Source organism: Schistocerca cancellata, chromosome 1 (assembly GCF_023864275.1).
Source record: "Schistocerca cancellata isolate TAMUIC-IGC-003103 chromosome 1, iqSchCanc2.1, whole genome shotgun sequence".
Taxonomy (NCBI): domain Eukaryota; kingdom Metazoa; phylum Arthropoda; class Insecta; order Orthoptera; family Acrididae; genus Schistocerca; species Schistocerca cancellata.
The window spans coordinates 232,452,719-232,466,847 of NC_064626.1; the positions used below are offsets into that span (position 1 = coordinate 232,452,719).

General features: G+C 38.7%; 1 protein-coding gene across 1 annotated transcript in view; it reads left to right on the plus strand.

Moving 5' to 3' along the window:
* The first annotated feature begins 6,805 nt into the window (after positions 1-6,805).
* Positions 6,806-14,129, plus strand: part of LOC126169898 (probable cleavage and polyadenylation specificity factor subunit 2) — a 169,497-nt gene continuing 162,173 nt past the window's right edge. The window contains exons 1-2 of the mRNA XM_049920681.1: positions 6,806-6,926; positions 8,262-8,427. Of these exons, the coding sequence (XP_049776638.1) occupies positions 8,279-8,427 (149 nt within the window). The 5' untranslated portion in view covers positions 6,806-6,926; positions 8,262-8,278. The remainder of the gene's footprint in view (positions 6,927-8,261; positions 8,428-14,129) is intronic.

Sequence of the window (14,129 nt, forward strand, 5' to 3'; positions counted from 1 at the left end):
TTACGAAGTATCCACACCAAATCTGCAGCACCTACCAAGAGAATCTGTTTGTGCTGACAATGTAATGACATTCTAAACGTACAAGGCGCTTTACAGACAAACCTATGCCATTCCGACATCATGTGACCAGGGTGACTATGTTGACAACACAAAATCTGTTCTGCACATCTGAATACTCATTCCAGAGCTACTTCTGCTCTATGGTGTACACCTCAGGCAAGTCTACTGAAGAATGGGATACAAGTTGTTGGCTTTGACCAATGACGTCAGAATTTGCCAGAGATCATTTATTACACAGATGTAACAGTTGAGAGGAGAGTTCAGAAACAAAGGAATACACGAGAGAACTTAGTATTTCGAACTTAGTGTTAAGGATATTGCTTGTTTGTGTCCTAGTACTTGTGTGGAAAATAAAGAGAAAAAAACTGGTAGAAGTAGCTACTGCTACCTCAAGTCAGATATATATGAGTAGTATCTCGAACCTCAGTCGAGCTGTATAGGTTAACTGTAGTACAGGATACAAATTTAACGTATGTCGAGTTCTTCGTTTTCGTTAGCTTTAGTGTGCTGTTGTTCAATTGAACTATATAGGGTGGTCCATTGATAGTGACCAGACCAAATATCTCACGAAATAAGCATCAAACGAAAAATCTACAAAGAACGAAACTCGTCTAGCTTGAAGGGAGAAACCAGATGGCGCTATGGTTTGCCATCTAGATGGCGCTGCCTTAGGTCAAACGGATATCAACTGCGTTTTTTTTAAATAGGACCCCATGTTTATTACATATTCGTGTAGTACGTAAAGAAATATGAATGTTTTAGTTGGACTACTTTTATCGCTTTGTGATAGATGGCGGTCTAATAGTCACAAATGTATAAGAACGTGGTATCACGTAACATTCCGCCAGTGCGGACGATATTTGCTTCGTGATACATTACCGTGTTAAAATGGACCGTTTACCAATTGCGGAAAAGGTCGATATCGTGTAGATGTATGGCTATTGTGATCAAAATTCCCAATGGGCGTGTGCTATGTATGCTACTCGGCATCCTGGACGACATCATCCAAGTGTCCGGACCGTTCGCCGGATAGTTACGTTATTTAAGGAAACAGGAAGTGTTCAGCCCACACGTGAAATGTCAACCACGACCTGCAACAAATGATAATGCCTAAGTAGGTGTTTTAGCTGCTGTCGCGGCTAATCAGCACATCGGTAGCAGACAAATTGCCTGAGAATCGGGAATCTCAAAAACGTCGGTGTTGAGAATGCTACATCAACATCGATTGCACCCGTACCATATTTCTATGCACCAGGAATTGCATGGCGACGACTTTGGACGTCGTGTACAGGTCTGCCACTGGGCACAAGAGAAATTACGTGACGATGACAGATTTTTTGCACACGTTCTATTTAGCGACGAAGCGTCATTCACCAACAGCGGTAACGTAAACCGGCATAATATGCACTATTGGGCAACGGAAAATCCACGATGGCTGCGACAAGTGGAACATCAGCGACCTTGGTGGGTTAATGTATGGTGCAGCATTATGGGAGGAAGGATAATTGGCCCCTATTTTATCGATGGCAATCTAAATGGTGCAATGCATGCTGATTTCCTACATAATGTTCTACCGATGTTACTACAAGATGTTTCACTTTATGACACAATGGCGATGTACTTTCAACGTGATGGATGTCTGGCACATAGCTTGCATGTGTTTGAAGCGGTATTGAATAGCATATTTCATGACAGGAGGATTTGTCGTCGAAGTACCATACCATTTCCAGCATGTTCACCGGATCTGACGTCCCCGGATTTCTTTCTGTGGGGAAAGTTGAAGGATATTTACAATCGTGATCCACCAACAACAACTGTCAACATGCGTCAGTGCATTGTCAATGTAAGTGCGAACATTACGGAAGGCGAATTATTCGCTGCTGAGAGGAATGTCGTTACACGTATTGCCAAATGGTTCAAATGGTTCAAATGGCTCTGAGCACTATGGGACTTAACTTCTAAGGTCATCAGTCCCCTAGAACTTAGAACTACTTAAACCTAACTAACCTAAGGACATCACACACATCCATGCCTGAGGCAGGATTCGAACATGCGACCGTAGCGGCCGCGCGGTTCCAGACTGTAGCGCCTTTAACTGCTTGGCCACCACGGCCGGCTATATTGCCAAATGCATTGAGGTTGACGGACATCATTTTGAGCATTTATTGCATTAATGTGGTATTTACAGGTAATCACGCTGTAACAGCATGCGTTCTCAGAAATGATAAGTTCACAAAGGTACTTGTATCACATTGGAACCACCGATATAAAATGTTCAAACGTACAACCGTTCTGTATTTTAATTTAAAAACCTACCTGTTACCAACTGTTCATCTAAAATTGTGAGCCATATGTTTGTGACTATTACAGCGACTATCATAAAGCGAAAAAAGTGGTCCAACTAAAACATTCATATTTCTTTACATACTACATGAATATGTAATAAAAATGGGGGTTCCTATTTAAAAAAAAACGCAGCTGATATTCGTTTGACCTATGGCAGCGCCATCTAGCGGGCCAACCATAGCGCCATCTGGTTTTCCCCTTGAAGCTAGACAAGTTTTGTTCTTTGTAGTTTTTTCGCTTGACGCTTATTTCATGAGATATTTGGTCTGGTCATGATGAATGGACAACCTTGTATAGGTGGACTGAAGCACTGGATACAAATTTCACATGTGTTGTTTCAGTCGGCTCTGCTACCACTAATAGTCCTACATGAAGGCACAAAAAGGCGACACACATAAAATTTGTATCCCTTACTTCAGTATGAGGTACAATTTTTTTTTGCCTTGGATGAAAGTTATAGTCTTGCTAGCGATGACAAGCAAATGAACAGCAGTGAAATTTGTATCCCATTCTTCAGCTGAGAGCTGATACATATATATATATATATATATTCTACGGAAGATGAAAGATAACGCTATACATAACATTTGTATCCTGCTCTTCAGTTGACCTATATAGCTAAATCACATCAATATTACTTATATCGCTCTTTTCGTCTAGGTAGTACCAGTGTCCCGTACTTCAGTTGATCTTTACACGTCAACTGAAGTACGGGATACAAATTTTACCTGTGTCTGTCTTTTCGCCTTTGGTTGTGGTAGTATAGACTCGATAAAATCGTACTGATACTAGAGCTGGGAAAGGGAAGAAGAACAACAGCTGCAAAACTTGTACAACATACTGTAGTTGACGAAAACATACGTAACAGTGTAATACAATAACGAAATACGTCAAAATAGACAAATGCAGTAAAACAAAAAATAAAAAACTGAACTTACCACATTGCACCTCCTGTGCAATAAAATCGAAGTTCGCCCAGAAAGACATAAACAAAAATCACACACTCACACACACACACACACACACACACACACACACATCCCACTCTCCCCACCACCCCATCCTAATCTGAAATTAACTAACAAATTTTGGATGCTATATTTGCTCAACACATTTAAGAAAACACTTAAACGGGAAATACATGTTGGGTACACTACCCCTCCATGAATATTCATCTAAGTGACTCTGTAGTGTCGAAATCCGTAGTTTCCCCCTCCCTACAACAGATTTTATAGCTGAGCAATAACCTTCTAAGCTATTTGTACAAGCCCAGGGGACAAACAGCTGAATTCAATTCAATATTGTGATTAACAACAAGATACTGATAACCCCTATTCCCAAAATCCCTATATGAAAAAAATATCTAAAATTACTATGGAATCCTCTGCAACATGATCTTCAATTAACGTGTCCAAAACTTCCTTCGTTCGATTGGGGACTACTTTAAAAACTACATCATCACATTCTTGACCTGAAGTTACGGACTCCAGAGGTTCCCCCCCCCCCCCCCCCTTGTACTTCCTTTTGCCAAAATGCAACTCGTCGATTTCGACTATAATACCCCTCGTCCTGTCCTCAATGGCCCCATATACTTTTTGTATTCCCCACAAACATCCCTACATAAAGACTACCAATCTACGACTGTACCCTCACTCACACGACAATCATGCACATACAGCCACACAGGATACCTGAGACACCAACACTATGTAATTTTTATGATATCCCTCAAGGCGACCTTAGATTTCTCGAACCACGTTCCTCATCTAATGGACTGCCACAACCGATCTTTGCTGCAGCGCCATACGAATTAGTTGAGAGTACTGCGAGCAGACACACTTGTCAGGAGCATATGTTCGCCACACTCACGACATCGAACATAATCGACAACAAGACCACATTTTGTAAAAATCGAATCGTGGCCAACATGTCTACACCCATAGGCTTCTTTAAATCATACAGATTCATTGGAATACCTACAAACAAAATCTACAAACGAAAATGAAAAACTAAAAATTCTCCTAAAATAAATAATTATTAGTCCAAATTATCTCAAACTCACTAAGAATGAAATGAAATACCAAATGAATAGCAGACAACCAATTATTTAAATCAATGTACACGAAAAAAAATTTATGCGGTATCTAACACTCTCTTTTAAAACCACATTTAATTTTATGCTCCTATTTAAAACTTTTGCAATATACAACAGTGGATCCTGCCAAATGTTACATTTAATATAAATATTAGTGATTCCCACTCCAAAATTCCGGTAGAACGTAATACCAAAAACGTTTCAAATACACTTCAGGATTTGAAAGAAAACCTATGCTGAATTATTTCCTTCAACCCACACAGAAAACGAAACGACTAAATATCAATTTTGAGGATACTGTAAACAGAACACATCGAAAACATACTTCTCTACTGGAGTGAAAATTTAATACAGAAAAATCAGTAATTGCATACTAAGTAGAAGTATGAAAAAATATCAATAGCATTTGTCTCACTGACATAGGAAAAAGTAAATTGTAATGCCTGTTTTTGATTTATGAATTTGTATGAAATGAAGTCAGCTTTTTAAATACTGGTAAACAGACTTGCATGAATTTGTAAAACAGAAACAAAGTACAGAGTAGTGTAGTGCGTCATTCAGTAAATGAAGAATGAATGATCTGTTACAAAATATTTCAGGATAACACAAGATGATGTAACACTGAAAACCGGCAGTTGTTTAGTCATAAATGTAAGCACCATATAGTTAATCAGCATGTCTTATAGCAAAAGATAGACGAACAAATATATTGTACTTGCCATGTATACATTTTGGCAAACACTTCCGCTTTATGAAACTAGAATATGGAATCTCTAGGTATGGAAGGTTGGACAGCTGGAAGCGCACGCTTAGTTCGTCATCATTCGAACAGGAACAATAACTTTTTCGACTAGAAACTTTGAGTTTTTCTACCAACAGCTCCAACAAGTATAGCTGCAAGGCTGATTGGTCACCTTGCGCCATGACTCTAACAGATATGCCTGTAAACAAGAAGTTACTTATTAACCAATAAAGGAGAAGCGTGAAATATAAAGTACAAAGTAGCAGAGACACAAAAACTGTTTGAATCATTTACCTTCTAAAATAGAAACTGGTAAATTTATATCATGGTAATTGTAGTTGTAATTTCTGCGACAATAAGCAATGAAATGATCTAAACAAATAGGTTACAGTAGAATCTTTGGAACAAAGTTTTTCTCTCATAAATTATAATCACCGATTTTATCTTCAATATTTTATAAGCATATTCAAGTCAAAAATGGTAATTTCGAAACCTTAAAAAAGAAAACACTTTGTTTTTCCTGGTGAATACAGGAAGCTGTCAGGAGTAGATAATTCATAAATGAATCATATTACACGAATACACATTTCTGCGTTTGATGCCTAGTGAGTTTAAACTTTCTGCAAAATTACGGAAACCAGTATGAACACACACTTGTCTCGAGTGATGTATTTAACAGCATACTCATATTGCCTTCCAAATTTGCGGTTTAGGAATTGTCTTCGTTGCATTCATACAGCTACATATGCTAAACGACTCTGTTTATAAAATTCAAGTGCTTCTGAGAATTTCGTGCATGACATTATATGGTGAACTTTACTTGGCTGCCACATATCATCTATGCTACTCACTACTCGTCTCAAGTGATTTTAGTGGTCATGTGTTTTATTAAAATTTCGAAAGGAAATGGCTTTTCATATTGAACTATTTACTCGACCAGTATCCAATTGCAACTTATTAATCTTAGTAGTTCTAGTAACTGATAAACTAATGGAAGCAATATGCCATTTTGTTACAGTAATTTTACGTTGTCTGTTGTGGTTTAATATAAGAAAATTGTAAATCATTACGGTCACATATGGGGCTTCGGTGAGTCTATTAACTGTTTGCCTGCGGCTCCCAAAACCGGATTTCGTAACTATTTCCCATTACCGTGACTGGATTGTCATGTTAGCACATCAAAATCACTTCTGGAGTCTTGCGGCCGCAATCGATTTTCGCGCCCATGTAAACGAAACTGGTGTTGAAACATGCTTGGGCTGTCAGTTTTCATCTTTTTATCACAAATTTTCGGTTAATATGGACAACGTAGATTTCTGTAGAGTGAGGATAAGCAGAAATATTACACTAAACCTGTATACACCCCGTGTTATTGAATGGGAAGTAGCGGTTTTGATGACTAAATCAGTAACTGTAACAGCTGTTTACTACGCGCCATACTTGAGCAGGCTAGCAAATCCGCTTCGGACCTTAACATGTAAACACGACAGCGGAAAACGATATCCGAAATTCGATTTTCGTCTTTCAGAAGATGTATGCATGTAAACATAGTATATGTACATCATCTCTGTTTCACTATGTAACAACGTGACAAGTGAAATAACTTTACGGGAAGTTCTCTGCCAAAACAAGCCAAGTTTGAAATGCATGTTTAGGTTAAAATATTGGAAATTATTGTTCAAGGTATTGATTACATAGATTGTAAATTATTATGAAGCAACAAACTTCCGTGTACTTGATTGGTCGCGAACGTCCTGTTTCCCCATTTGATTACAAAAAAACAATTCACTGTACCTATGCACATTGTTGTGTACTGTTGTGTTTTCGATAGAAGTGGTAACACCAGAAGTTAATTGTTCATATGAAGTGCTTCGATTTTGAAGACTTGTGTTACTCGTTCCAATAGTCAGCAAAATTACCTTGAAACAAAATTTTTTGCCCGTATTAGCCAGTGCTTTCGCGTAATGCATGTAAGATGCTTTCGTCGTTTGCTCATGTCAGTAGGATTGTTTCGTACCAGTTTTACAGTTAGTTAATGGTTCAACTCAGTGTGTGTTGTTTCGGTGTTTTTGAAATATTTCATATGCTGTAGTTTGCCGATTTGGGCAACTCTTTACATATCTTGCTGTGAAGGTGTTCAAGCATATTTGCAGAAAAGCCCCGCCGATTGTATTGACAACACACAGATAAGTGTGACCGTATTGTTAAGCACCATTTTCGATGCAGTTTTCTGATTTAATCCTGCCTCTGATATAATTTGGCTTGATATTTCATGGAGCAACTGAATGTGCTATCATATCAGCATTTCACAGCTAGTATCAATTCTTAATAGACACGACTGTAGAAGCTTATTTCTGAACTATCATGACTTGTTTCAATTGGATGTAATGGCCATTATGCACAATTGGACGTGTTGTATGTGACTATTTCGGACGTGAGTTTCATTATTTGAATGAAAAGTATATGTCAGCATAGAACTTACATTTAATAACATCCATATTGAATTTAATATTATGCCTGTGACTCCAACAAACCAAATCACAAATAAAATGCACTACATATATGGTGTGTCTTGATAGTTCTGGTGAACAGGCTTGTTACAGTGCTGAAGTGTCTGTAAGGTTTAATTTAAGGCATTTCTGCAAACTTGATTGTCTGTACCAGGATAACAGAAGTGACATTCTGCAACAAATGGGAGATGTTTTGCAGAGTTGCCTTGAAATTAGCAGTGTCATATGATTGTCCACCTGGAGTAGATGGAGTTCAGTTCTCAGTATGCAGTATGGTATGAATAGCAATAGTATGGACTATACACAACGTGTTTCATATGCTGTACAGCCTTCAAACATTGTGAAATTTTCCATCAGTAATGGGCGTCAATAACTTAACAATGTAGATGTGAAGGGATAGTAATAGATGATGCTGTGTTTTGTTGGTAATACCACAGAATAAATTAACTTAATCTGTAAATTTTTTGAAGTAGTTGTTTCTTTTTTTCATGAAAGAAAATTATTTCAGGGCACATGTAAACCACCATGACTTCAATTATAAAGGTACATGCTATTTCTGGAGCAATGGATGAATCACCTCCATGTTACATGCTCCAGGTTGATGATTTTAGGATACTGTTGGATTGTGGATGGGACGAGAAATTTGACCCAGAGTTCATGAAAGAACTGAAGAGGTAATATTATTCCACATATCATTTACATTCATTTTTAATTCATACAATGTTTGAATGTGTGCATATGTGCTGTGGTATTTTTCCGCCTTAACAAAGACTTTCTACAGCTACAACTGTATGTATTTGGTCAAATGAGAATTTTGTAAGTCATATCCTCTACAGGGTGGCTACATTTCCTGACTCTTCTACCAGTGAATCTGAGTCTGTAATCTGCCATAGGCCTACCTTTGATTTCTTTTTATATGCTCCTTTCATTTTAAATTGCTCTGTACGTATACTCATTGGGTTCTAGCATAGCTACTTTTTGTATACAACAGAATCTGCTGCGGGGAAAGCCTCACTGTGTGTGTGTGTGTGTGTGTGTGTGTGTGAGAGAGAGAGAGAGAGAGAGAGAGAGAGAGAGAGAGAGAGGGGGGGGGGGGGGGGAGTGTGTGGTAAAGGGGGTGCGAAGTTCCAGTCATACAACTGGTCTGATATTCTGTATACTCATATTTATTTGTTCAATAAATGGCAATAAGGAACTGCATCAAATGCCTTCCAGAAGTCACAGAATGTGGTTTCGACCTGGGTGCTTTCTTTGTCTCATGGATGGACAGAGCGAGATGGGTTTCACAGGCCCATTGTTTTCAGAGCCCATGTTAATTTATACAGGGCAGATTTTCAGTCTTCAGAAATATAAAAATACGTGAGTCTGAAGCAAAATATGTCATAAGTATATAATAAATATAAAGAAAGCTATAAGTACGTCTCCAGTTTATGGTGACTGAATTTTTCAGTGACAAAATGTATATACATCATATATGAAAAGTAACCAGTCTTCACACCAGCTTACCTATGCACTACTTTGGCACATGTCAATGGTTAAACATGCAGCTGCTGATGTGCCAAAATTAGGCGAACATAAGCTAGTGCGAAGACTGGGTATTTGTCACATATGATAGACATACATTTTGTCATTGAAAAATTCAGCCACTATATAGAATAGTAGGACCTGATAATGACGTATCTTGTTGCCTAAACCAGTAGCTGATAAAATAAATCAGAGATGAACATTTTTTTTTTTTTTTTTTCTATTTGTTGTTATTGTGGTCTTCAGTCCTGAGACTGGTTTGATGCAGCTCTCCATGCTACTCTATCCTGTGCAAGCTTCTTCATCTCCCAGTACCTACTGCAACCTACATCCTTCTGAATCTGTTTAGTGTATTCATCTCTTGGTCTCCCTCTACGATTTTGACCCTCCACGCTGCCCTCCAATGCTAAATTGGTGATTCCTTGATGCCTCAGAACATGTCCTACCAACCGATCCCTTCTTCTAGGTAAGTTGTGCCACAAACTCCTCTTCTCCCCAATTCTATTCAAAACCTCCTCATTAGTTGTGTGATCTACCCATCTAATCTTCAGCATTCTTCTGTAGCACCACATTTCCAAAGCTTCTATTCTCTTCTTGTCCAAAGTAGTTATCGTCCATGTTTCATTTCCATATGTGGCTACGCTCCATACAAATACTTTCAGAAACGACTTGCTGACACTTAAATCAATGCTCGATGTTAACAAATTTCTCTTCTTCAGAAACGCTTTCCTTGCCATTGCCAGTCTACATTTTATATCCTCTCTACTTCGACCATCATCAGTTAGTTTGCTCCCCAAATAGCAAAACTCCTTTACTACTTTAAGTGTCTCATTTCCTAATCTAATTCCCTCAGCGTCGCCCGACTTAATTCGACTACATTCCATTATCCTCATTTTGCTTTTGTTGATGTTCATCTTATACCCTCCTGTCATGACACTGTCCATTCCGTTCAACTGCTCTTCCAAGTCCTTTGCTGTCTCCGACAGAATTACAATGTCATTGGCGAAACTCAAAGTTTTTATTTCTTCTCCATGGATTTTAATACCTACTCCAGATTTGTCTTTTGTTTCTTTCACTGCTTGCTCAATATACAGATTGAATAACATCGGGGAGAGGCTACAACCCTGTCTCACTCCCTTCCCAACCATTGCTTCCCTTTCGTGCCCCTCGACTCTTATAACTGCCATCTGGTTTCTGTACAAATTGTAAATAGCCTTTCGCTCCCTGTATTTTACCCCTACCACCTTCAGAATTTGAAAGAGAGTATTCCAGTCAACATTGTCAAAAGCTTTCTCTAAGTCTACAAATGCTAGAAACGTAGGTTTGCCTTTCCTTAATCTAGCTTCTAAGATAAATTGTAAGGTCAGTATTGCCACACGTGTTCCAATATTTCTACGGAATCCAAACTGATCTTCCCCGAGGTCAGCTTCTACCAGTTTTTCCATTCGTCTGTAGAGAATACGCGTTAGTATTTTGCATCCGTGACTTACTAAACAGATTGTTCGGTAATTTTCACATCTGTCAGCACCTGCTTTCTTTGGGATCGGAATTATTTTATTCTTCTTGAAGTCTGAGGGTATTTCGCCTGTCTCATACATCTTGCTCACCAGAGGGTAGAGTTTTGTCAGGACTCGCTCTCCCAAGGCCGTCAGTTGTTTTAATGGAATGTTGTCTACTCCCGGGGCCTTGTTTCGACTCAGGTCTTTCAGTGCTCTGTCGAACTCTTCGCACAGTATCGTATATCCCATTTCATCTTCATCTACATCTTCTTCCATTTACATAATATTGTCCTCAAGTACATTTTCTATTTATTGTGTATTTATCAGCTGCTGGCCCGCCATCTGTCATACTAAGAATGGATGCACCTAAGTTGTTCCGAAATATGTTAAAAGTACCTACGTAGACGGTGTACTGTGGCTTTTCCGGTGTGTGTTGCAGTTGGTAGCTGATTGCGCAGTGAAAGATGGAAAGTTAATGAATCATGAGTCACTGCTTATGCAAGGTGGCAGAACCAATGAGAAAATAGTGTTTTTGATAAACGTTATCAGGATGTCGAATGTATGAAATTATGTGGGGTTATAATGAAATAAATGATGCAGAATGCTGCCATATGAAACAGAATAGTCCGTATTCTGTATTCTTAGATTCCTGTGGGTTGGGTTGATTTAGTGGAAGAGACCAAACAGTGAGGTCATCCCTCTCATCGGATTAAGGTAGGAAGTTGGCCGTGCCCTTTCAAAGAACCATCCTGACATTTGTCTGAAGGAATTTAGGGAAATTGCGGAAAACCTAAATCTGGATGGCCGGATGCGGGATTGAACCGTTGTCCTCCCGAATGCGAGTGCAGTGTGCTAACCATTGCACCACCTCACTCAGTGGATTCCTGTCTAACTACTTCCTTGCAAACGGGATATTCTGAAAATACCTCACCAAATTTGTGAAACAATGATTTGACTATCCTACAGATCAGCCCATTGCCTCAACCAATTTTCTGCCACATTTGTTGGCTATACCAACTCACAACTATCCTAATATTTCAACCTAACATAGACCTCAGGCTACACTCCAGATCAGCCCTTTTCAATGACCAGTTTTCTGACACTGATTTCCGTTGGCTTTGCCTACTCTTAACAAAGCTGTAAAATTTCAGCCTACCGTAGACCTCAGGCTATGCTACACATCAGTCCATCACCACACCAACTTTTCTTCTAGTCATATTTGATGATTTGGCCAACTGGCAGGCAAACTATAACATTGGAATATGAAACAATATCCCAAAAAAATCCTTTCTTATTCAGAGGAACATATACTGATCATCCAGAACAATATGACCACTAACCGACTATCAGTATAAACCTGTCCACGCAATAGCAGCATTGCCTGGCGAGGAATTACTGCTACTCAGACACTACATGGTAGTATTAGTGGGCGTGCTGACTGTGTGTAGACTGAGGAAGGCAGGTAATCTATCTGAGTTTGACCAAGGACAGATTGTGATGGACCCAGAGGCTTGGCACGAGCATTTCTGAAACTGCATGACTTGTGAGGCGTATGAGGAGTGCTATGGTGAGTGTCTTCGGCGTGTGACAAAACCAAGATGAAACCACATACAGGTGTCATGGGATTGGGTGGCTGCCCCTCATTACAGGTTTTGGACGTCATAGGCTGGGCGGACTGGTAAAACAGGACAGGCAGTGAACTGTGGTGGAGCTAACATCAGATATTAACCTTTTCAGACCCTCTGGCTACAATTGTATACATTACAGTTTGCTGTGTATTAGCTGCAACAGAAATATTTTTCTTCAATGGAAACCTCATGTACACATTTGTGAATGTTCAATCTTTATAAAAATATCAACAAGTGAACATAACGGTACACAGCAGCTTGTGGTCGCCAGAAAACACAGAAGTGGTTGGTTAGTTATATTCCACTGCATGACTGAATATTATTATTTTTATTTTGCGCAGTAATTATTGAATGATCGGTTTATTTACTACAACAGTGAGTATCCTTATTTATTACAACAGTGAGTATTTCAAAATTAATTATTTTAGTCCATAAAAAGAAGTCAAGTGTTCAAGTTACATTTTGGTAACAGGTGCATATTAGCATATAAATCTTGCATCTAAAATCACTAAAAAATCACCTAAGAGCATTAGAGCATAAGGAAAAATGTTCCTTCCTCCAGAAAAAAATCAGGTCTGAAAGGGTTAATGTTGGGCAGAGTACAAGTGCGTGTGAACAAAGTGCACCGAAAACTCCTATTGATGGGTGTCTGCAGCCGACGACCCATGCCATGTTCCAATGTTTTTTAACATTATGACAAGGGCAACTACAACTGAAATGTGCATGTGACCATTGGCACTGGATGTTGGCACAGTGGCAGAGTGTTGCATGATCTGATGAATCTTGATACCTTCTTCATCATGCTGATGGGATGACGTGATACTGTTGTCTTCCAAGGGAGCAGCTCCTTGATACTTGTACTGCAAGACGGAGATCAGCCGGCAGCGACCCCATTGTACTCTGGTGGAGCATTCATGTGGGCATCCATGGGTCCAGTGGTGCTCACGCAAGACACCATGATGGCCAAGGAGTATCCTACACTGGTTGCAGACCACGCACACTGTGATGTAGAAATGGAGTGGTGGTGCTGGGGTTTACAGGCAGACATAATGACATTCCTATGAACAAAGTTTTATGCTTTTATTATATGCAAATATTTAAACAGTAAACTCAACAAGTGAATCCGCAGTTAGCCTTGTAAGAGAATCAATAAAACAATTTTATCATACAGTGTTTTTTTTTTTTTTTTTTTTTTTTTTTTTTTTTTTTTTTTTAATACAACTTTTAAGATCAATGAGAAGGGAACATTTGAATTAAAGCTTTCATTTCCCTTTTATCGTTACGAAACAACTAATATTAAGCCAGCAGCTAATGAACCAGCATGCCATAAATGTACTTGGAATCAATGAAAACAAGTTTTAGATTATGTACTTGGTTCACCTTCCTGCATTTGGAATAACCTGTTTTAAAAGGACCAACAGATAACCTTTACATAAAAAACAAATCTAATCAACTAACATGGCAGACAGATATTGCACAGATCTCACCAGCAGTTAACAAGAAAGGTTTAAATTTACCCACTGTGTTCACCGTCTTGCATTTCAGAATAAATGATATTAAAATGACCACAGGTAATCCTTACACAATAAACAAGTTCGTTACTACTTTGAATACTTATTCATTTACAGCCCTCCTTCCAAAATGTGAACGACATATTTTTCAACAATAATCAAATGAATAACAGGACACGGAGTACTTAACATAATGTAATGAATATGGTTGTTG